This window comes from Aquarana catesbeiana, linkage group LG07 (assembly GCF_042186555.1).
Source record: "Aquarana catesbeiana isolate 2022-GZ linkage group LG07, ASM4218655v1, whole genome shotgun sequence".
NCBI classification, from domain to species: Eukaryota; Metazoa; Chordata; class Amphibia; order Anura; family Ranidae; genus Aquarana; species Aquarana catesbeiana.
Window position 1 is genome coordinate 304010810 of NC_133330.1, and position 22287 is coordinate 304033096.

At 44.0% G+C, this 22287-nt stretch overlaps 1 protein-coding gene across 1 annotated transcript; it reads left to right on the forward strand.

Moving 5' to 3' along the window:
• The first annotated feature begins 973 nt into the window (after positions 1–973).
• On the forward strand, positions 974–12744 carry BCL10 (BCL10 immune signaling adaptor). The gene is made up of 3 exons (XM_073593612.1): positions 974–1383; positions 6251–6539; positions 9556–12744. The coding sequence occupies exons 1-3, from the start codon at positions 1294–1296 to the stop codon at positions 9924–9926; spliced, it is 750 nt and encodes a 249-aa protein (XP_073449713.1). The 5' UTR covers positions 974–1293; the 3' UTR covers positions 9927–12744.
• Positions 12745–22287: the final 9543 nt, after the last annotated feature.

A 22287-nucleotide genomic window follows, 5' to 3' on the forward strand; every position in this document is an offset into this window, starting at 1 on the left:
ACTAACATCGCACAGTTAGTATGGTGAGCACCTCAATTTTTTTCGCTCAGCATGCTGGTTTAAACAAAAAAAAAACAATTACCGTGTGTACCAGGTATTACCTTGGTCAGAAGTCTTGCACCCCGGGGGCCAGGGCAGGGTCCTTCCTCTCTGGGAGGGGACTAAGACACACCTAAGTGCACTTGTTTTGTACACTTTTGGTGTTTAGATTTTGCATACCTCACCACGGGCTCAAAAAGAAAAAAAAAAAAACGTTCCCTATTCTGCACAAAGTTTTCAAAAACAGTCTTGACTTTACATACACTTTAAGCCCCTGTTCACACTTGTCATGCAATTTGACAGATCAAAGTCGCATGACAAGTCCCACCCTATTTCTGGCTAAGAAACCGTTCATATTGGTGCGACTCCAGCACTGATTTTGAAAAGGTCCCTGCACTATTTTTGGTGATTTCATATGCAACTTGCATTGGCATCTGTGCACGAAGTCGCACAGATGTCAGCAAACCGCACTGACCGGCGGCTTTGAAATCACGCTGAAGTAGCACGATTGTAGTTTGCAAAAGTGTTGCAGTGGAAGAATAAATCACCTCTTAGGTTGGGTGTCCTACGTGTGGATGTGCTGCATTGTGTACAACTATTAGAATCGTTTTTACATTTTAGAATGGGGCGTCTTAAGACTGTCCTTAATTTTAAATGATTAATTATTATTAATATATTATGTCTCTTTATATGTCTTTTCAATAAATGTATTTTTTTATACTCTTGTATGGTCTGGTTTTACCTCCCTCCCATGTCCATAGAATCCCTGGAGCTACCTCCTTCTGTTAATTTTAAAGGGTGCCTTGAGATTGTCCATAATTTTAAAGGGTGCCTTGACTGAAAAAAGGTTGAGAAACACTGATCTAGAGCACCCCTTTAATTCCCCTCATGATGTCACAGGTTGGAAGATACGGATACGGGGAGATAACAGCTAGCAATCTGCAGCCATGTTGTGTTTGCGTACCAAAGGAATTCAGGAAATGTGCCCGAACACGTCACTGACAGAAGTATGAGGAAGTGCTGAGCACAATGCCTGTGGCAACCTCACTGACAGGAAGCCCTCAGACGGGACTTTCTTGTTCAGTTCACCTTTTTGTGACAGGAAGTCTCGTAGAAAACACTAGAAACCAATGTGCAGCTGGAAAGGGAAGGCCGGCTCATTCACGTAAGAGATAATTCAATATATCTCCGTGTTTCTGCCCTTTCCGGATTTCCCTTCCCCAAACACCTGACTTCAGTTTGCCCCTCTGCCGGATGCTGTATGAACAGGAAAGCCTGAGGGGGGAGGCCAAGATGACTACACTGAGGCTGGATGAGGATGACATGGCAGAAATTAAAAGGGATGTAAGTACAAAAATTTGGCTTTCAGCAGACGAGGTTTACGTATTTAAATGTAAGGGCCACTTTGCTTACGAAATCAGTCAGAGATGATACAGTGCACCACAGACAGTCCCATACAAGTACACACAGACATTACAGGGCCACCTAATATCCAACCCTGGTTATGTTTCCTTGTCAGGGATGAGCAAAATAAAGAGGTTTTGTTTCCCAAAATTTTAGATAAAATTGTGAAATAATGCCATTTTGGCTATTTGCATGTAAAGGCGAATTTAAAGAGTCTCTCTAGGCCAGTGGCCTCCAAACTGTGGCCCAGGGGCTGGATGTGGCCCTTTCCTTGTCTTGATCAGGCCCTTGGTGTGCTATTCCTCCCACTGATACTAACAATGGGGTATAATTCCTGTCACTGATACCAACAATAGAGCGCTATTATTTCCACTGATACCAATGATGGGGCACTATTCCTTCCACTGACACAAATTATGGGACACTATTCCCCACCACTGACACCAATAATGGGACACTATTCCTCCCACTGACACCAATGATGAGATACTATTCCTTGCACTGACACCAATGATGGGATACTATTACTCCCACTGACACCAATGATGGGATACTCTTCCTCCCACTGACCCCAATGATAGCACACTATTCCTTCCCTGACATCAATGATGGGATACCATTCCTCCCACTGACACCAATGATAGCACACTATTCCTTCCACTGACATCAGTGATGAAGCACTATTGCTTCCACTGACACCAATGATGGGGCACTGTTCCTCCCAATAACACCAATGATGGGGCACTGTTCAACCCAATAACACCAATGATGGGATACTATTCCTCCCACTGACACTAATGATGGGACACTATTCCTTCCGCTAATACCAACAATGGGACAATATTCCTACCACGAATACCAATGATGGGGCATTGTTTACTCCCATTAACACCAAGACATTTTGAGCCACGCTGGCCACAGTCTGGCCCCTTAAAGTGTGGAGGACAGTAAACTGGTCCTTTGTTCTGAAAGTTTGGAGACCCCTGCTCTAGGCTATAGGTTTTATTTACTTTGGATGGCTTGGGTTAGGGCCGGACCCCCTGACAAGTCTTTATTGCTCTTTGTGTCCACATTGGTGAGATTTCACCTCTCTATTTGTCCTGAAGACTATTGTCATCGAGACAGAAAGTGAGGGGAAATCTAAAATTTTGGTTGTCCTCAGAACAAAAGGTAGGGGAGAATTTTTCAGTGGGGACACCTCTTCTAGAGACATCTGTCTAATTCCTATCACTGGTACCAACAATAGGGCACTATTCCTCCCACTGACAACAATGATGGGGCACTATTCCTACCACTGACACCAATGATGGGATACTATTCCTCCCACTGACACCAATGATGGGGCACTATTTTTTCCCCTAATACCAACAATAGAGCAATATTTCTCTCACGAATACCATTGATGGGCCATTGTTTACTCCCATTAACACCAGGGCATTTTTGACTCACGCTGGCCACAGTCTGGCCCCTTAAAGTCTGAAGGACAGTAAACTGGCCCTTTGTTCAGAAACTTTGGAGACCCCTGCTCTAGGTCTAAAGTTTGTATTTATTTGGATGGTTTGGGTTGGGGCTGGACCCTCTGAAAAATCTTTATTGCACTTTATGTCCACATTGAGGAGATTACTATAGTCATCGGGACAGAAAGTAAGGAGAAAGCTAAAATTTCAGTTGTCCTTAGAACAAAAGGTAAGGGAGAATTTTCCATCAGGGACAGCTGTTCTGGAGACATCTGTCTAATGCCAGCGTAAAGCTGCCCATAGATGGACTGTTTTCTTTCGTTCAGCCCAAAAAAATGAATGGGTTCCTCCAGCCACAGAATCGAGGTGGATAGAGGAATCCTCCCCGCTGGCACATTGAATTCTGAAAGCAGGGACTCGCTCCGCTGTCAGAATACACTGATCAGTGGCTGCAGCTACTGATTGAGAAAACATTTCCAACAATCCCATTCGACAGAAGTCAGTTGTTAGATTAATTTCTGTCAAGCGGGGGTGGCCACACATGGATCAAAGTTAAACCGGCCCCTGCTGAACTGGCTGAATTTCAATCCATCTTTTGCCAGCTTTACATGGCTTGAATTTCATCTGATTTCAGCTGAATTGGCTGAAATTCAAGCCGTGTCAGCTGAACAGTGACTGCATCCTAGCAGATACAGTTCCTATACAATAGCCAGCAGTGCACATTCCTCAATCTATGCCACTTAGAATGCAGGGAGGAATCTATTGATATCTCATAGATGAAGTGATTTTCTTTCCTCCAACCACAGGAAAATCACTTAATTCCCCTATCAATGCAGTCATTGTTGATGGAGGAATTCCTCGCGGAGCTATTGTGTTCTTCAAGTGCGGGGGGGGGTGGGCAGGTTGGGTGTATAGCCCCTGCCAAGAGAACTCAGTAATTATTGCTAGTGGCTATGGCCGGTGGCAATAATCTCATGCCAGAAATCTGACATACTGGTTGTACTCGGATCGATTGATCGATCGATGGATTGACTTGGGTACAATCAGCTTGCCCATACATGGATCGAATCTTAGCCAGTCCCTGCAGATCTGTCTGAGATTCTAACTTGAGAGTAGAATTCCCCTCACTTTGGGATATATCCTTTAACTTCCTGTTGGGCCTCTGGTAAAGAAAGTGAAAGGAACATTCGTCCCCAATGCTACACAGACAGCACAGAAAGGGCAAATAACAGAAATTCATTCATTCATTTTAAAGTGTATCTATAACCAAACTGTTTTTTTTTCTTCTCAATTTGGAAAAGCAGAGAAAAATTAGAATCAGGTTTTTGTTGCTCTGGTTGCAACCTTAAGAAAGGGGTCCTTCTCATTGGTGGTATTGATTATTGACTCTGCAGTTTTGTGCATGGCTTTTGCAATTTGATTTCATTAAAGTGTTTCTAACAGCTGAATGTTTTTTACCTTAATTAATTCTCTGCATTAAAGTGGAGTTCCGCCAATTTTTTATTTTTTTTAACTCAGCAGCTACAAATACTGCAGCTGCTGACTTTTAAAATATGGACACTTGTCCAGGGCGCCCGCGATGTCGGCACCCGAAGCCGATCTGTCCTTCGGCTCTCGGGTGGAGGCGCGGCCATCTTCGTTAAGGGAATCAGGAAGTGAAGCCTTGCGGCTTCACAGCCTGGTTCCCTACTGCACATGCGCAAGTCCACTGGTCCCTGCTGTCTTCTGGGACCTGTGTGTCTCCCAGAAGACAGCGGGGGGGATGGAGGAGGTGCCGGACATGGCGTAGATATCTGCGGATACTGTATCTATGCCCGGAAGTGGGAGCAAAATACCTGGATTAGACAGGTATCTGTTTTACCCCCCCCCCCCCCTCGAAAGGTGCCAAATGTGACACCGGAGGGGGGAGGATTCCGAAAAGCGGAGTTCCATTTTTGGGTAGAACTCAGCTTTAAGGTAAAAAACTTTCTGAGTGCTACTCCTTCCCCCAGTCCCCCCTATACTTACCTGAACCTGATCTGTGCACGAAAGCAGCTGCTCTCTCAGCTCTCAAGCCAATGACTTCCGCTGCTGTCAATCACAGCCAGTGAGGAGGGAGTGGGGGGAGGGACCGAGCAATGCTCTGTAGGTCTATGGACACACAGATCCAGCTCTGAAGTTAACTGAAATGGCTTGCTATGGTGGGCACTCGATGGGGGGTGGGAGCCAGGAGCACCGGCAGGGCACCCAAGAAGAGGAGAATTGGGGCTGCTCTGTCCAAAACCATTGCACAGAGCAGGTAAGTATGACACATTTGTATTTGAAACGGTTTACAATCAATTTAAAATTGTGCTGCCATTATTTTTGAATGGTTGTTGACAGTGTCACCATGGGCCGTGTGCTCTTGACCGGAGAAGGAAACATATGGAGGTTTTTGTTGCTGTTGGGGACATCTGACCTCTCCATTTGTCTTGGTGGGACAGAAAAGGATGAAAACTCCAAATCCAGATGTCATTGGAACAGAAAGTGGAAATATTCAATTTGGGACACTTTCTCCAGTGACAACTGTCTAAGAGGAGATTTTCCACACTTTGGACTGATATGTCTTTCATTTCCTGTTATGTATATAGGAAATCTGGGCAGAAGGCGCCAAGAATGTGTGGAGGGTAAAAGAGGGGTGGTGGGTATTTTCAAAGGGTTTAAAAGGACCTGAACTCTGGAAGCTGTGTCCAAAAAAAAAATTCAGGTAGTGTGCAAAGGAATTGTCACCCGTGATCTCCCTGCAGCTAATCTTTTCCCCATTACTGATTTATTATGCCTTGTTCGGCACTGTCTTTGTGTGGAGGAGGCCATGTTGGTAGAGGACCAAGACTTTGCTTTCTCATGCCAGATCTGACCACTGATGAATGGTTATCTGACTGGTAGAATATTCATGAAGCAGCAGGGGGATCCTTGCTATGCAGGTCCTCCAGTACAGCTTCCTCTCCAGCATGGAAAACAATAGGCAGCAACATAGTGATATAACCAGCAAACTAACTTCCCCCCCCTCACTCGCACCTCCGCCACTCGCACCACGGCCACCCTCCCCCCCCTCACTCGCACCAGCTGTATTGTCAGGCTGGGGGGGGGGTAAATGTACCAGCAGATTTAAATACACTAGCAATTTGAAGACTTGCTGGCTAGATCACCAGATGAAAATAGAAGAAAGAAAGACAAAAAAAAAGGAAACATACAGCCATCATATCTAACAATTGGTAAGCTGAAATATAATAAATCCTTGCTTTTGGGTTTAATACTGCTTAAAACCTGTCTAAAAAAAAAACATCAAAAAGACTACGCATACATTCTTGATTCCACCGGTTGTTTTCCAGGCCATCGAATGCCTACGTCACTACCTGTGTGACAAACTGATTGCGGAAAGGCACTTTGATTACTTGCGTTCAAATAGGATACTAAACAAGGACGACACGGAGGAAATTATGAACCAGACTACCAGCAGTAAAAGAGCGGGCGAACTGCTGGATCGACTGGCGAAAAACCCAAAAGGCCTTGACAGGCTGATTGAATCAATTAGACTGCTACGAACGCAGGATTTTCTCATTGATAAGATCACAGACGAGGTACTCCGATTGAAAAACAAGAGACTGGAATTCAGCAAAGGTAAGTGTGTCCCGCTCAAGGCTGTAATGTAGCCAGGAGGTAGAGTAAACGATAAAGCTGTGTATTGAAGATAGTACAAAGTCTTTATTAGGTCTTAGGAGAGATTGCTGTATTCTTTTATACTACTTGTGATGTATATTTTAGCCTCGGGGTCTTTAGACTGAGAACAAACCTATCAATTTCCCATGCGGTTTTCATCTGGCACTTACAATCGACTTTCAAACACTATGATGTAATAATACAATGAAAAGAAATAATGAAAGAAACATAAATCAAGACAAAAATGATAGTTAACCCCTTTGCGCTAACGTAACGCAAATATACAGCCTTCTCCTTCAATGGGTTGTACCTGGGTGATGCGTGTAGCTGCACGCATCACCCCATTACCGTTTTTAGAGCCGACGGTCGGCTTTCTTGTAATAACAACTGATGCGTCTAATCAGCCACTCAGCTGTTATTACAAGCAGGGTAATGGGATGCCCGCCCCTCCTGCCGCCTTCCACGTCTCGCCCGGGCTCTCCTGTCCCACCGTGAGGCCCAAGTGACAAGCCGGCACGTCTGTCAGCTGGCCGGAGACCCCAACAAAGCCAGAATCGGCTTTGATCGGGTCTCGGATCTAGTAACCTGGAAGCGATGTCATGACATCACTTCCGGTTTACTCAAGCCTTAAAGGCACCAGATTTTAAAAAATGACTCAATTCAAAACAGCCAAACTTGGCATTTTGAATGCTTTTAAGACCTCCTCTGTAACTCTAAACTGGTAACCGTAAAAGAAATTTTAAAGCATGATATGTTAGGTATCTATATACTCAGCATCACATCATCTTTCACATTATAAAATAAACATTGGGATAACTTCACTGTTTTATTTATTTTTTTAATTCATGAAAGTGTATTTCTTACATAAAAATTGCATTTGAAAGGCCGCTGCACAAATACAATTTGGCATAAAATATTGCAATGACCGCCATTTTATTCTCTAAGGTCTCTGCTAAAAATATATATATATATATATATATATATATATATATATATATATATATATATAATAGTTGGGGGTTCTAGCAAAAAGTACTGATTTTAACTTGTAAGCAACAAGTGTCAGAAAAAGGCTTAGGTTTCAAGGGGTTAAACATGTATAATATTAAGTTACATCTACTAAGCATTTCTTGAAACTAAAGCATCTATTTATCAATGTTTTCATCCAATGTTGACCAAACTTTCGCCAAATATTCACAAATTTTTCCCATAAGTGTAGCACCCTCCTAGTAAGGTGCTAGGATTAGGTAAAGTTAGTTCTGGCTCACTGTATCCAGTGGAGCCACAGTTCACTGTTAGGTAAATTTAGTGCTGGCTGACTGTAATCAGTGTAGCTGTGTTGATTGTTCTGGCCTGTTCTATGTTTCAGTGGCTGCAGGACTGACTGCTTCCCCCTGGCTGGTCCAGAAATGTTCTGGAAGTTAGTGGACAGGAAGCAGCTGAATATTCATACAGCCCTGGCCAATCCCTTGGGAGAGGGGCCCAGATGGTGACTGGGAGTCTGTATAAATACCCTGGAACTGAGAGTAGTGGGGTCTTTTTTCTGAGAAGAAGAACACAGCCTGGGGGGGGGGCTTCTATCCCCCTAGGCCATGCCGCCATGTCCCTGCGGAGTGTCAAAGCCACAGGTGGCCTACCTGGACTCGGGCTTTGAACGTTGCGAAAAACTGACTAAGAGACTGTCATCTGAGGATTTAGTCTGGTATCACAGGGTGAAAGTGTCACAAGGATATTGGAAGAAGGCAACCAATTTTCCAAGCATATTTGTGAGTGCAGACTGGTGAGAGAGATCCTAGAGACTGAGTGCAGTTTGCCATCCATCCTGGGCTAAAGTCAGCATATTTAAAGTGGTATTAAAGGTTCAGCTTTTTCTTTTTTCTTTTCTTTATATAACAAACATGTTACATTTACTTGCTCTGTGCAGTAGTTTTGCACAGAGCAGCCTCGATCCTTTTCTTCTAAGTCCTCCGCTGATGCTCCTGGCTCTTCCCCCTTGACCAGTGCCCCCAATAGCAAGCTGCTTGCTATGGGGGCACTGGTGCATGCTCGCTCCCGAGCCCAGCTCTTCGCGTCTATAAGACACACAGAACCGTGGCTCGGCACCATCCCTTTTCTCTCCTCATTGGCTCACTGGCTGTGATTGACAACAATGGGAGCCAATAGCTCCTGCTACTGTCTCAGCCAATAAGGAGAGGGAGACCCGGGACAGCTGAGGCTCTTGTGCACATCGCTGGATCGAGAGGGGGCTCAGGTGAGTATTATGGGGCTGTGGGGAGAGCAGTACACAGTGGTTTTTTTTTTTTTTTTTTACCTCCATGCATAGAATACATGAAGGTAAAAAAAACCCTTTAGCCTTTACTACCACTTTAAAGGGGACATTGGGTCCTGTGTCCTGAAGAGCTCAGTCTATTTAATTCTGTGAAATGACTTTGCTTGGAGGTGTCCCAGGTATTTTACAATCTCATGGTGTATGCTACAAAAAAAAAAGGCCAGGCCCTGCTGAAGTGTTCGGGTTTGGCTCGAAGAAAAGGTGGCAGCCCTAATCGGGACACCCACCTTGGGAAATGCCATACAGCTATCACTGCAGTGTATGTAGACAAGAGGTGGCCACAAAGAGGCTGCAAAGAGATCATCAACACTGAGCTGCAACAAAAGATGAAATGGTGAAAAAAAAAGAAAAAAAAAAATCACATTTGAAAAACCGCTGCACAAATATCGTGTGACAAAAAAATTGCAAAACCCACCAATTTATTCTCTAGGGCCTCTGCTTTAAAAAAAATATGTAATGTTTGGGGGTTCTAAGAAAATTTCAAGCAAAAAATATAGATTGTTACATTTAAACAAGAAGTGCCAGAAAAGGCCTGGTCTTCAAGTGGTAAAAAGGCAATAACTTATGATACCCAGCGCTTTAGCAAACTGTCATTCATTTAGCGATTATGTCTACTTTAATGATTTTTATCTAAACCTTGTCTTGCAGGTTGCAGTCTGAGCACTTCGCCGGCCACACTGAATGGATTAAGTAGTGATCTTTATAGACAGCACTCCTCAGATAGCAAGTTATTGTCGCCGGAAACAGAATCCACGGTTCTTTATCACCCCGAGGGTGAATCTAGCCTTCCTCTTTATTTTAACACAACCCTGACATTAACTGATCTGTCTGTTGTAGAAAACAGAGCAAGGAGCCCCAGGCAAAGTTCTCCCCATTCACTTCGGCTCCCAAGACCCGGAGAATTCGGAGCGCCTCCTCTTCCAGTGACCCTTCCCCAGGAGCATGAAGATGTGTGTGTCAGCATCCCGATTGACAGTCAGTTTCATCCCCTAAGGTCCACTTCACCCTCCAACCTCTGAAAATATCCAAGACGGTCAGAACGTATTATCATCTGACAAAGCACCACAATTTTGGAAAGATTCTCAAATAACATTTATGGACACATTAACACAAACACACTATGGGGTGTATATATAAAATATCTGCATAGCAATTCCACCCAGTGAAAGTGCATGTATATTTGTTCTGTGGGAAGAGGGAAAAAAAAACAATTGTTATTAGGCTATTTCAAACGCTGGTGAACTTATTGAAGGTATTATTATCGCAGCAGATGGCACCAATTCTGGGGGTTATTATTGCGTTTGATGGCACCAATGCTGGGGGGTATTATTGTCGTCACTGGCACCAATGCTGGGGGTTATGATTGTTGCCACTGACACCAATGCTGGGGGTTATGATTGTTGCCACTGACACCAATGCTGGGGGTTATGATTGTGGCCAATGACACCAACGCTGGGGGTTATGATTTCGGTCTTTGGCACCATTGTTGGGGGTTATGATTGTGGTTACTGACACCAATGCTGGGGGCTATGATTGTGGCCACTGACACCTGTGCTGCGGATTATTACTGCGGTCACTGGCACCAATGCTGGGGGCTATGACTGTGGCCACTGACACCAATGCTGGGGGTTATGACTGTGGCCACTGACACCAATGCTGGGGGTTATGACTGTGGCCACTGACACCTGTGCTGCGGATTATTACTGCGGTCACTGGCACCAATGCTGGGGGCTATGATTGTGGCCACTGACACCAATGCTGGGGGTTATGACTGTGGCCACTGACACTTGTGCTGCGTATTACTGCGGTCACTGGCACCAATGCTGGGGGCTATGATTGTGGCCACTGACACCAATGCTGGGGGTTATGTTTGTGGCCACTGACACCAATGCTGGGGGTTATGACTGTGGCCACTGACACCTGTGCTGCAGATTATTACTGCGGTCACTGGCGCCAATGCTGGGGGTTATGATTGTGGCCAATGACACCAACGCTGGGGGTTATGATTGCGGTCATTGGCACCATTGCTGGGGGTTATGATTGTGGTTACTGACACCAATGCTGGGGGCTATGATTGTGGCCACTGACACCTGTGCTGCGGATTATTACTGCGGTCACTGGCACCAATGCTGGGGGCTATGACTGTGGCCACTGACACCAATGCTGGGGGTTATGACTGTGGCCACTGACACTTGTGCTGCGTATTACTGCGGTCACTGGCACCAATGCTGGGGGCTATGATTGTGGCCACTGACACCAATGCTGGGGGTTATGTTTGTGGCCACTGACACCAATGCTGGGGGTTATGACTGTGGCCACTGACACCTGTGCTGCAGATTATTACTGCGGTCACTGGCGCCAATGCTGGGGGTTATGATTGTGGCCACTGATACCAATGCTGGGGGTTATGATTGTGGCCACTGATACCAATGCTGGTGGTTATTATTGCAGTCACTGGCACCAGTGCTGGGGGGTATTATTGTGATTACTGGCACCAGTGCTGGGGGTTATGACTGTGGCCACTGACACCAATGTTGGGGGTTTTGATTGTGGTCAACAACACGAATTCTGAGGGATACTACTGTGGCCACTGACACCAATGCTGGGGGTTATGATTATGGCCACTGACACCAATGCTGGAGGTTATGACTGTGGCCACTGACACCTGTTCTGCGGATTATTACTGCAGTCACTGGCGCCAATGCTGGGGGTTATGATCTTGGCCACTGATACCAATGCTGGTGGTTATTATTGCAGTCACTGGCACCAATGCTGGGGGTATTATTGTGGCCACTGACACCAATGCTGGGGGTTATGACTGTGGCCACTGACACCAGTGTTGGGGGTTTTGATTGTGGTCACCAACACGAATTCTGAGGGATACTACTGTGGCCACTGACACCAATGCTGGGAGTTACTATTACTCACACTGACACCAACAATTGGGCCAATTTTACTCCCATTTTCTCTTCAGTGCATGTTGTGTTAAATAAAATACAGCAGCATCAAAGTTTCTGAGCATTGAGGTGCATTGCAGCCTATTCATTTTGAATGTGCTGTCTAATCTTATGTAATGCAATACAATGCATCAAAATGATCTTCAAATATGCAGCTCTCTGGGAATGTTAGCGGCCACACATGAGGGGCTCTAACTACCACTGCTCTTGAGTAAGCGAAATCCTTTCTTAAACAGTTGTCACTCAAACAGGTGACGTCTTTTAAGCTCTATTGCTGTGCAGGTACAACCAGACTCCTCACCCCCAGAATCCATCTCTTGTCTCCAGCAATATTCTAAGTCCTGATAAAGAGGGTGTTCTATCCCTGAAACATGTTGGGAACATATACAAAATGTTTTGGACTGTTTTCACAAATAAAGTTTACAATTGAATTAGAATCTTTGGGTGGTGACATAGGATCTAATCTTTTCTACTCTATCCAAAATGATGCAACACGCATGCATTTTAGCAGATCGCGAAGAACAGACGGGAACTATCTATGCTTTGTGGTGTGCTGCGGGGAAGATAATGCAGCAGCTTCATTACAACCTGCATTAACCACTTCAGCTCCGGAAGGTTTACCCCCCTTAATGGCAAGGCCTTTTTTTGCAATACGGCACTGCATTGCTTTAACTGACAATTGCGCAGTTGTGCAACATTATACTCAAATAAAATTGATGTCCTTTTTTCCCCAAAAATAGAGCTTTCGTTTGGTGGTATTTGATCACATCTGCGGTTTTTATTTTTTGCGCAAGAAACAAAGACAATTTTGAAAAAAAAAAAACAATATTTTTTACATTCTGCTGTAAAACATATCCAATAAAAAATGTATTTAGCCCTATATGTATTCTGCTATATCATCTGCTATAAAATCCCAATAAGCGTATATTGATTGGTTCTTGCAAAAGTTATAGCGTCTACAAACTATGGGACATTTTTTTTTGTTACTAGTATTGGCGCCGATCAGCGACTTATAGCAGGACTGTGATATTGCGGCGGACAAATCGGACACTAACTGACACTTTTTTGGGAACCAGTGACACTAATACAGTGATCAGTGCTAAAAATATGCACTGTCACTGTACTAATGACACTGGCAGGGAAGGGGTTAACATCAGGGGTGATCAAGGGGTTAACTGTGTGCCTAGGTAGTGTTCACTAACTGTGGGGGGAGGTGCTTTTACTACTTGAAGACATGGGTCAGTGTTCCTGATTCACAGGAACACAGGATCCATGTCTTCTGTACTCACAGAATGACAGTCTGCTTTGTTTACATAGGCAGACTGTCGTTCTGTCAGAGTATCGAACAATCGGCGGATCCCAGCGGACATTGGGTCCCCGGAACTCGCTGATCGGCCGACGGCGCGCACTCGTGCCCCAAAACCTGGAAGTGCAGAATCACATATATATACGTGATTCTGCATACAGTGGCCGCCCTGTAACAGTAAATCTGTTATGGAGCAGTCATAAAGAGGTTAATGCACAAAATAATGCACGAAAACAGTGTCAGAAGTGCATCACAAATGCCTTATTAAATCTGCCCCAGTGTTTTTAAAAATGTGAGATTGCCATACCTCCCAACTTTCTGAGATGGGAAAGAAGGGCACCTATCAGCAAAAATACGTAGGCATAGGACACACCCCCTGCCACACCTTCCTTAACCACTTGCCTACTGGGCACTTTCACCCCCTTCCTGCCCAGGACAATTTTCAGCTTTCAGCGCTGTCACACTTTGAATGGCAATTGCGAGGTCATGCTACATTGTAACCATGGGAAATTTTTATCATTTTCCTCACACAAATAGAGCTTTATTTTGGTGGTATTTAATCACTGCTGGGTCTTTTATTTTTTACAAAAAAAAAAAAAAGCCTGAAAATTTTGAAAAAAAAAAAAGTTTTTCTTTGTTTCTGTCAGTAAATGTAGTAAATAAGTAATTTTTCTCCTTCACTGATGTGCGCTGATGAGGCGGAAATGATGGGCATTGATGAAACAGCACTTATAGGCACTGATGAAGAGGCACTAATATGCCGCACTTATGGGCACTGATAGGTGGCACTGATAGGTGGCACTGGTGGGCACTGATAGGCGGCACTGATGGGCATTGATGGGTGGCACTGATGGGCAGCAATGATGGACATTGATGGGCAGCACTGATAGGGGCACTGATAGCCAGCACTGACTGGCATCACTAATAGGCACTGATTGGTGGCACTTGTGTGCACTGATTGCTGGCACTGGTGGGCACTGATTGCTGGCACTGGTGGCATTTTATTGTAATCAGGGCACTGATGATCAGTGCCCTGATTACATGTTTGGATGTCCCCTGCGAGGAAATGCCGCTGATCGGCTCTCCTCGCCACATACTCTGTCAGTGTGAGGTGATGAAAGCCGATTACCGACATTTCCGTGTTTACATGTGACCGGCTGTGATTGGACACAGCCGGTCACAGGGTTAATAATCTGCGGCTCTTACAGAGATCGGGGTCGCGCTGTGTCCTAGCAACACGCCGCGATCGCCGCGCTGCGTTGCTGTTCGGTGCGCTGTCACGTGACGTCCACCCAGAACCATCCCTCTGTCATTTGACGGTGGGCGGGCGGCAAGCAGTTAAAGGAGAATTATACAAAAAAATGATTGGTTACACCCACAACTGCTTTATTTTTTTATCACTACTATTCCTTTATGTTGGCTTTTGAAATTTACAATTCCAGCAATTTTAGAAATTGGATTAAAAGGTTTAGCACTGGGAAATAGTTTTTGAAAGATAAAAGGTGCATTTTGAATACATTATATTGATTAGATCAAAATGAGGGACAAATGAGGAGGAAAGAGGGACAGAGGGACATTGCTCCAATTCAGGGACAGCTGATAACTATGGATTGCTGCTGGATGGGTGACTTCCTGCTTGGAACTGAGACCTGGTTCAGGCTCGGTTCACCCCTATGCAGTTTGCGATTGGTGTGTTCTACAGTGCATTTTGCTGTGCGTTTTTACACATGTGATTTTACTGCAATTTGCATTTTTTTTATGGGTTTTTTTGGCTAACTTGTTGAGCAGATTAAAAATTGCTGCAAAAACGCACTATATGCTCTTTTGCAACTTCTCCATTGTAGTCTATGGAACCAAATGACCTGGCCTGGTTCACACCTATGCGTTTTTATGGTGTTGTTTCCTATGGGACACGTTCACATCTATGCTTTTTTTCAGCCACTGCGTTTTTGGAAAGGGTCAGGGACTTATTTAAACGCAAAACGCTGCTTTTTTTTCTTTTTTGGTTCAATGGCCTTCAATGGAGAAGCGGCAGAAAAGCATGTACTGTGTTTCTGCAGCGATGTTACCGCGTTTTGCATTTTTTTAATCTGCCGAACAACAAATTGGCAAAAAGAAGGCATAAAAATGCAAAATGCAACCCATGGAAAAAACGCACAATGCACAGCAAAAAGCACTGCAGAAATGATCAAAAGCAAACTGCATAGGTGTGAAGTGAGCCTAACCCTAGGTTCACACTTCTGCGTGAGGCTGCGGGAATCGCAGAGATTCCCACACTTGCAACCACCTGCAGTGAAAACTCACTGCTCTGTGGAAACGCACGGGGCTGCCATTCATTCTGAATGCCACCCCCATGTATGTAAAATCGCAGTGCGGGTGTGGGAACTGCAGGGAGGGGGTCAAAAAGACCATGTGATTTTCCTGCGGCTGCATCTTTAAAAAGGTGCACGCCCTTTTTTTTTTTCCGGAAACACAGGCACAGCAGCCCATTGAAATGAATGGCCTGCCGTGCCCGCTGTTGTGGAAATTTTAATTAATGTATGTTGTCAGATGTCCCCCAGTGTCAGTTTTGCTGTAATACGCTCATGTGAGGGTATTCGCACATAAAGACGCTGGTGGAAGACCATTGACTGCAGAAACCTTCCCGTGGACATGGCAGATCTGTTTGCTCTTTAAAGGATGTTTGTTTATGCCTCACCAAGGGACTGGTCACTCCATGGCGACCACATCTAAACTCCTAAGTAAGCAGATCTGCGTACATGGGAACCATAGCATAACCATACAAAATTATGGCCCACTGAGCCATGATAGAGTATGGCTTGCGTCATTGGTAGCAGTGGAAATGTGCACACGATCTTGTTCAGAGCCATGTCCTTTGTGTCTCACAAAACGCTTGCCGCATGGCCCTGAACATGACCGTCTGCACACGTCACTACTGTACTTCTATTTGAATATATACACGTGTGTGTGATTGGTTCTTTTGAAAGAATACAAGTGTCTGATTGGCTTATTCTGAAGCCACCACCTTTCCTTTGTTTATTCATGTTGACAGTATAAATAAAGGAGTAAACGCATTCAATGGCAGGATTCTGCTGAGCTCAACGTGATACCAGCGCCTGTCTGTGTTACTTGGAGACATAAAAGCGCGCTGTCCTGGCATTATATGAGAGAGCTGTATTTGTGCTTTTAAGCGCAAAGAAATGATTTGCTTATAGGGAGAAACTTAGAATTTTGCTGACACGGCGTAAACGCAGCCCACAAACACGCAGAGATGCGAACCTAGCATAAATAGGAAAAAGGCCACAGAATGACACCAGGAGAAGATCAAAAGGAGAATTGAAAATGTGAGGCTGCCCTGTATATAGGATGTTGGAAGCTAGTTGTGAAATAAGTTTTTTTAAAGTGGAGCTAAACTTATTGATTGAACTCATTGATTAACCCCAAACAGATGCATTCAAGGTATGCTGTGAATGATAACTGTCACAGTTGCTTGTGTTCTCAACTGAACTGTCAAGCCATCAAATGGCTGGTGTCATTACTTATCACATGTGCAGCGCCATGACAATTGCAAATCAAACAAAGGCCAAGATGGCAGCTTCCTTGGCTGTAATACACAGGGGGGTTTAGTTCCATTTTAAAGCGGAACTCCAAGAAAACTGCGCAGTGTGCCTTCTTTCCTGTTGCCCACAATGATCTCAGCAGCTGTGATTGGAGTACACACGGCTCATGTGTGCCACAAAAGAACTAGATGGAGTTCCCTCCCATGGCACTAGGGGGGGAATAGTCCCAATGGCTGCTCTGTCCACTCCATACAATAACTCAGGGCAAAGCCATCACAGTTTTATTTACTGCACCAAAAATACAGCAAGTAGGATTTTACTAAACGAAGCAGAACTACAACAGAACAGTGTGAGGAGTTCCATAGGATCACGTGGTCACACGTTTTTCTTTTGCTTTTTTAACTCAAAAGCAGAAGAAAAACTGATCAGTGAACGCAACCTTAGAGCGAGAGGTGATACAAGACTGCCTCACTGACTGTCAAATTCTCTCTGAAAAGCAATCCGGATTGATCTTCAAAGAGCAAAGCTAGCAGGAAGGAGCCCTTAACAACACACAGCCAATTCTACAGCGGCACATTTTTGCACTTATAACATTAATGAGTGTTTTGGACTTTCATGTCAGATGAGGTTCCTCAAATGCTTTGTGAGATTTGTTTTATTATTTTTGCACAAGGCTAAAATAGGAAATTATCACTTTTGATGTTTTGCAACCGCACCTTAAAGTGGTTATAAAGATGAACGTTTTTTTTTTATCTTAATGCATTCTCCACATTAATGTAAAAAAATGTTTTAATAATAATAGCTCCCCTGTGGCCCCCTAAATACATACCTGAACCCAATCCTGATCTAGCTCTGTGCATACAGTATAGAGAGAGAGGGAATGACAGTATATAGAGAAAGAGAGATACAGTATATATATATATATAGAGAGGGAAATACAGTATACAGAGAGATCGAAATACAGTACATAGAGGGAGGGAGATACAGTATATAGAGAGAGGGAAAAACAGTATACAGAGAGATCGAAATACAGTACATAGAGAGAGGGAGATACAGTATACAGAGAGATCAAAATACAGTATACAGAGAGATCGAAATACAATATATAGAGAGAGGGAGATACAGTATATAGAGAGAGGGAAATACAGTATACAGAGAGATCGAAATACAGAAAATAGAGAGAGGGAGATACAGTATACAGAGAGATCGAAATTCAGTATACAGAGAGATTGAAATACAGTATATAGAGAGAGGGAGATACAGTATATGGAGAGAGATCAAAATACAGTATATAGAGAGAGGGCGATACAGTACATAGAGAGAGGGAGATAGAGTATATATAGAGAGGGAGAAACAGTATTCAGAGAGATGGAAATACAGTACATAGAGAGGGGGAGATACAGTATACAGAGAGATTGAAATACAGTATATAGAGAGAGGGAGATACAGTATATGGAGAGAGATCAAAATACAGTATATAGAGAGAGGGCGATACAGTACATAGAGAGAGGGAGATAGAGTATATATAGAGAGGGAGAAACAGTATTCAGAGAGATGGAAATACAGTACATAGAGAGGGGGAGATACAGTATACAGAGAGATTGAAATACAGTACATAGAGAGAGGGAGATACAGTATACAGAGAGATCGAAATACAGTACATAGAGAGAGGGAGATACAGTATACAGAGAGATCGAAATACAGTACATAGAGAGAGGGAGATTCAGTACATAGAGAGATCGAAATACAGTACATAGAGAGAGGGAGATTCAGCACATAGAGAGAGGAAATGTAGTATACAGAGAGGGAGAAATACAATATACAGAGAGATCGAAATACAGTATATAGAGAGAGGGAGATACAGTATATAGAGAGGGAAATACAGTATACAGAGAGATGGAAATACAGTATATAGAGAGAGGGAGATACAGTATATAGAGAAGGGAAATACAGTATACATAGAGATCGAAATACAGTATATAGAGAGAGGGAGATACAGTATATAGAGAGAGATCAAAATACAGTATATAGAGAGAGGGTGATACAGTACATAGAGAGAGGGAGATACAGTATACAGAGAGATGGAAATACAGTATATAGAAAGAGGGAGATACAGTATACAGAGAGATGGAAATACAGTACATAGAGAAAGGGAGATACAGTATACAGAGTGATCGAAATACAGTACATAGAGAGAGGGAGATACAGTATATGGAGAGAGATCAAAATACAGTATATAGAGAGAGGGTGATACAGTACATAGAGAGAGGGAGATATAGTATATAGAGAGAGGGAGATACAGTATACAGAGAGATGGAAATACAGTACATATAGAGGGGGAGATACAGTATACAGAGAGATCGAAATACAGTACATAGAGAGAGGGAGATACAGTATACAGAGAGATCGAAATACAGTACATAGAGAGGGGGAGATACAGTATACAGAGAGATCGAAATACAGTACATAGAGAGAGGGAGATACAGTATACAGAGAGATCGAAATACAGTACATAGAGAGAGGGAGATACAGTATATATAGAGAGAGAGAGGGAAATAGAGTACATAGAGAGAGGGAAATGTAGTATACAGAGAGATCGAAATACAGTACATAGAGAGAGGGAGATACAGTATATAGAGAGAGGGAAATACAGTACATAGAGAGAGGGAAATGTAGTATACAGAGAGAGGGAAATACAGTATACAGAGAGATCGAAATACAGTATATAGAGAGAGGGAGATACAGTATATAGAGAGGGAAATACAGTATACAGAGAGATCGAAATACAGTATATAGAGAGAGGGAGATACAGTATATAGAGAAGGGAAATACAGTATACAGAGAGATCAAAATACAGTATATAGAGAGAGTGAGATACAGTATATATAGAGAGATCAAAATACAGTATATAGAGAGAGGGTGATACAGTAGATAGAGAGAGATACAGTATACAGAGAGATAGAAATACAGTATATAGAGAGAGGGAGATACAGTATACAGAGAGATCGAAATACAGTACATAGAGAGAGGGAGATACAGTATACAGAGAGATGGAAATACAGTAGATAGAGAGAGGGAGATACAGTACATAGAGAGAGGGCGATATAGTATACAGAGAGATGGAAATACAGTTCATAGAGAGAGGGAGATGCTGTATACGTAGAGAGGGAAATACAGAAATATCAAAATACAGTATATAGACAGTGGGAGATACAGTATATAGAAAGAGGGAAATACAGTATATGAGATATGCATTAAAAAAAAAAATAATTCTCTGTGGTAGTCATATCCTAACAAATTCTAAGAAGTATCTTTTTTTTTTAATCTCATGAACGAAATCTAAGAAATAACGTATATATCATACAATCATTCCATAAACACATACCGCACACACTGTATATATAATTTAAGGAAAATATGCTTATAAAATAGTTTACCATTTGCCAATTAAAAAAAAAAAAAATGTCCCTGGATTGTTTACATTAGCAGTTGAGGATGGTAAAACCATGCAATTGAGCTACAGTTGTACTGCCCCCACCGGACCACTCCCCCTTTAGCTGCAAAGTCAGTGGCGGGGGATGCACACATGCTGCAGTAGCAGCGGGAATTATACCTCCTGTTGCATTCAGTGGGAACTGCCAAACAACTCCCACTCAATTGAATAGAGCTGCACTGCAGGGGTCACTGCTGGAAGGATAGAGGACAGGGGTCACTGCTGGCAGGATAGAGGACAGGGGTCACTGTTGGAAGGATAGAGGACAGGGGTCACTGCTGGAAGGATAGAGAGGGGTCACTGCTGGAAGGATAGAGGAGAGGGGTCACTGCTGGCAGGATAGAGGACAGGGGTCACTGTTGGAAGGATAGAGGACAGGGGTCACTGCTGGAAGGATAGAGAGGGGTCACTGCTGGAAGGATAGAGGAGAGGGGTCACTGCTGGAAGGGTAAAAGACAGGGGTCACTGCTGGAAGGATAGAGGACAGGGGTCACTGCTGGAAGGATAGAGAGGGGTCACTGCTGGAAGGATAGAGGAGAGGGGTCACTGCTGGAAGGATAAAAGACAGGGGTCACTGCTGGAAGGATAGAGGACAGGGGTCGCTGCTGGAAGGATAAAAGACAGGGGTCACTGCTGGAAGGATAAAAGACAGGGGTCACTGCCGGAAGGATAGAGGACAGGGGTCGCCGCTGGCAGGAAAGAGGACGGGGGACACTGCTGGCAGGCGTTCTGGCACTGGCTCCGGGACTCCAGCCCTGACCTGCAGGACACCGGAATTTACTTGAAATCCCGGAAAAGTCCCGCAAAATCCAGGACAGTTGTGGGGTATGCATAGGCAATCCAATGACGGAACTCACATAGTGGACTGACAACCCTGCTGCTAATTGTGAAGCAGTGGCTTATCGTTGTCAGCCTGCAACAGGAAGTGCTCTGCTCTGGTCTTGTGATCGCCTGTGTCTCCTGATTATGGAACCTGTAAAGACTTTTAAAGCGTCACCTATGGAGAATTTTTGGTACCGTCGTTTTTTTTGCGATTCCGAGGGCATTTGCAATTTTAAGACGACATGTTTGGTATCCAATTATTCTACGCAATCCAATATGTTAAATTTTATTATTTTTTATTTTTATTGAAAAGATCTGGTCAATATGTTATATTTTAACAAAAATTAGGTATAATATTGCGTTTGTTTGCATTAAAATTCATTTTAAAGCGGAGCTCCGGTCTCTTAAGTGAGAATTAAAAGTCAACAGCTGCAAAAACAGTATCTGCTGACTTTGAATAAAGAGACACTCCCCTGTCCCACGATCCGGCGGTGTGCTCACCACAGACGTTTTCACCCTGTGTCCTCCTTGGGCGGCGCCGGCATCTTCACTATGGGCACCCGGATGTGACAGCTTGCGGCTTTACAGCTGGGTTCCCACTGCGCATGAGCTCCGTGACTGGTCCCAAAGTCTTCTGGAACCTTTCATGTGTCCCAGAAGATTTCTGGAGGGGGGGGGGGGGTGGAGGAGAATTTCCAATTACAATTGCCAAAGGCAATCAGAACAGAAGTGGAAGCGGGTACCTGTCAAAATCAGGTACCCGCTCCCCTCCCTCCCTTAAAACTCCAGTTCACAAACAGGAGCGGGGGAGGAGGCCTTGAAACAGAACTTCACCTTTTGGGTGGATTTTTTTTTTCCTGAAAATATGCCTTTAATAAAAAAACTGTGCACATATTGCATGACATAAAAAATTGCAACTACCACCATTTTATTCCCCAGGGCCTCTGATTTCAGAAGATATACACTTTTTGAGGTGGAAGTGGGGGGGGGGGGACGATTAAAGACATGAGCACTTTCTGAGTTGCTGACAAGGACATGAATACAGCTCAGGCCTATTCGATTCTCTCTGACTCTTGTCCTGCATGCCTGTGACTCAGAAGCCGATGACAGCCCAGCAGAAGGCATTTTCAGCAGTGCAGATATCTGCGCAGAAGGCGAACACAGGGCTCTGCAGAGGGCGCAGTGCGTGGAGGGGCCGCTTGGTGGCGCTGTTCGGCAGCAGGACGCTTCTCTTTCCCTCCG

Coding starts and splice junctions, on each gene's coding strand:
- BCL10 (XM_073593612.1), top strand. CDS start 1,294: ATGCTGTATGAACAGGAAAGCCTGAGGGGGGAGGCCAAGATGACTACA. Junction 1,384..6,250: donor TGGCAGAAATTAAAAGGGAT/GTAAGTACAAAA, acceptor GTTGTTTTCCAG/GCCATCGAATGCCTACGTCA. Junction 6,540..9,555: donor GAGACTGGAATTCAGCAAAG/GTAAGTGTGTCC, acceptor CTTGTCTTGCAG/GTTGCAGTCTGAGCACTTCG.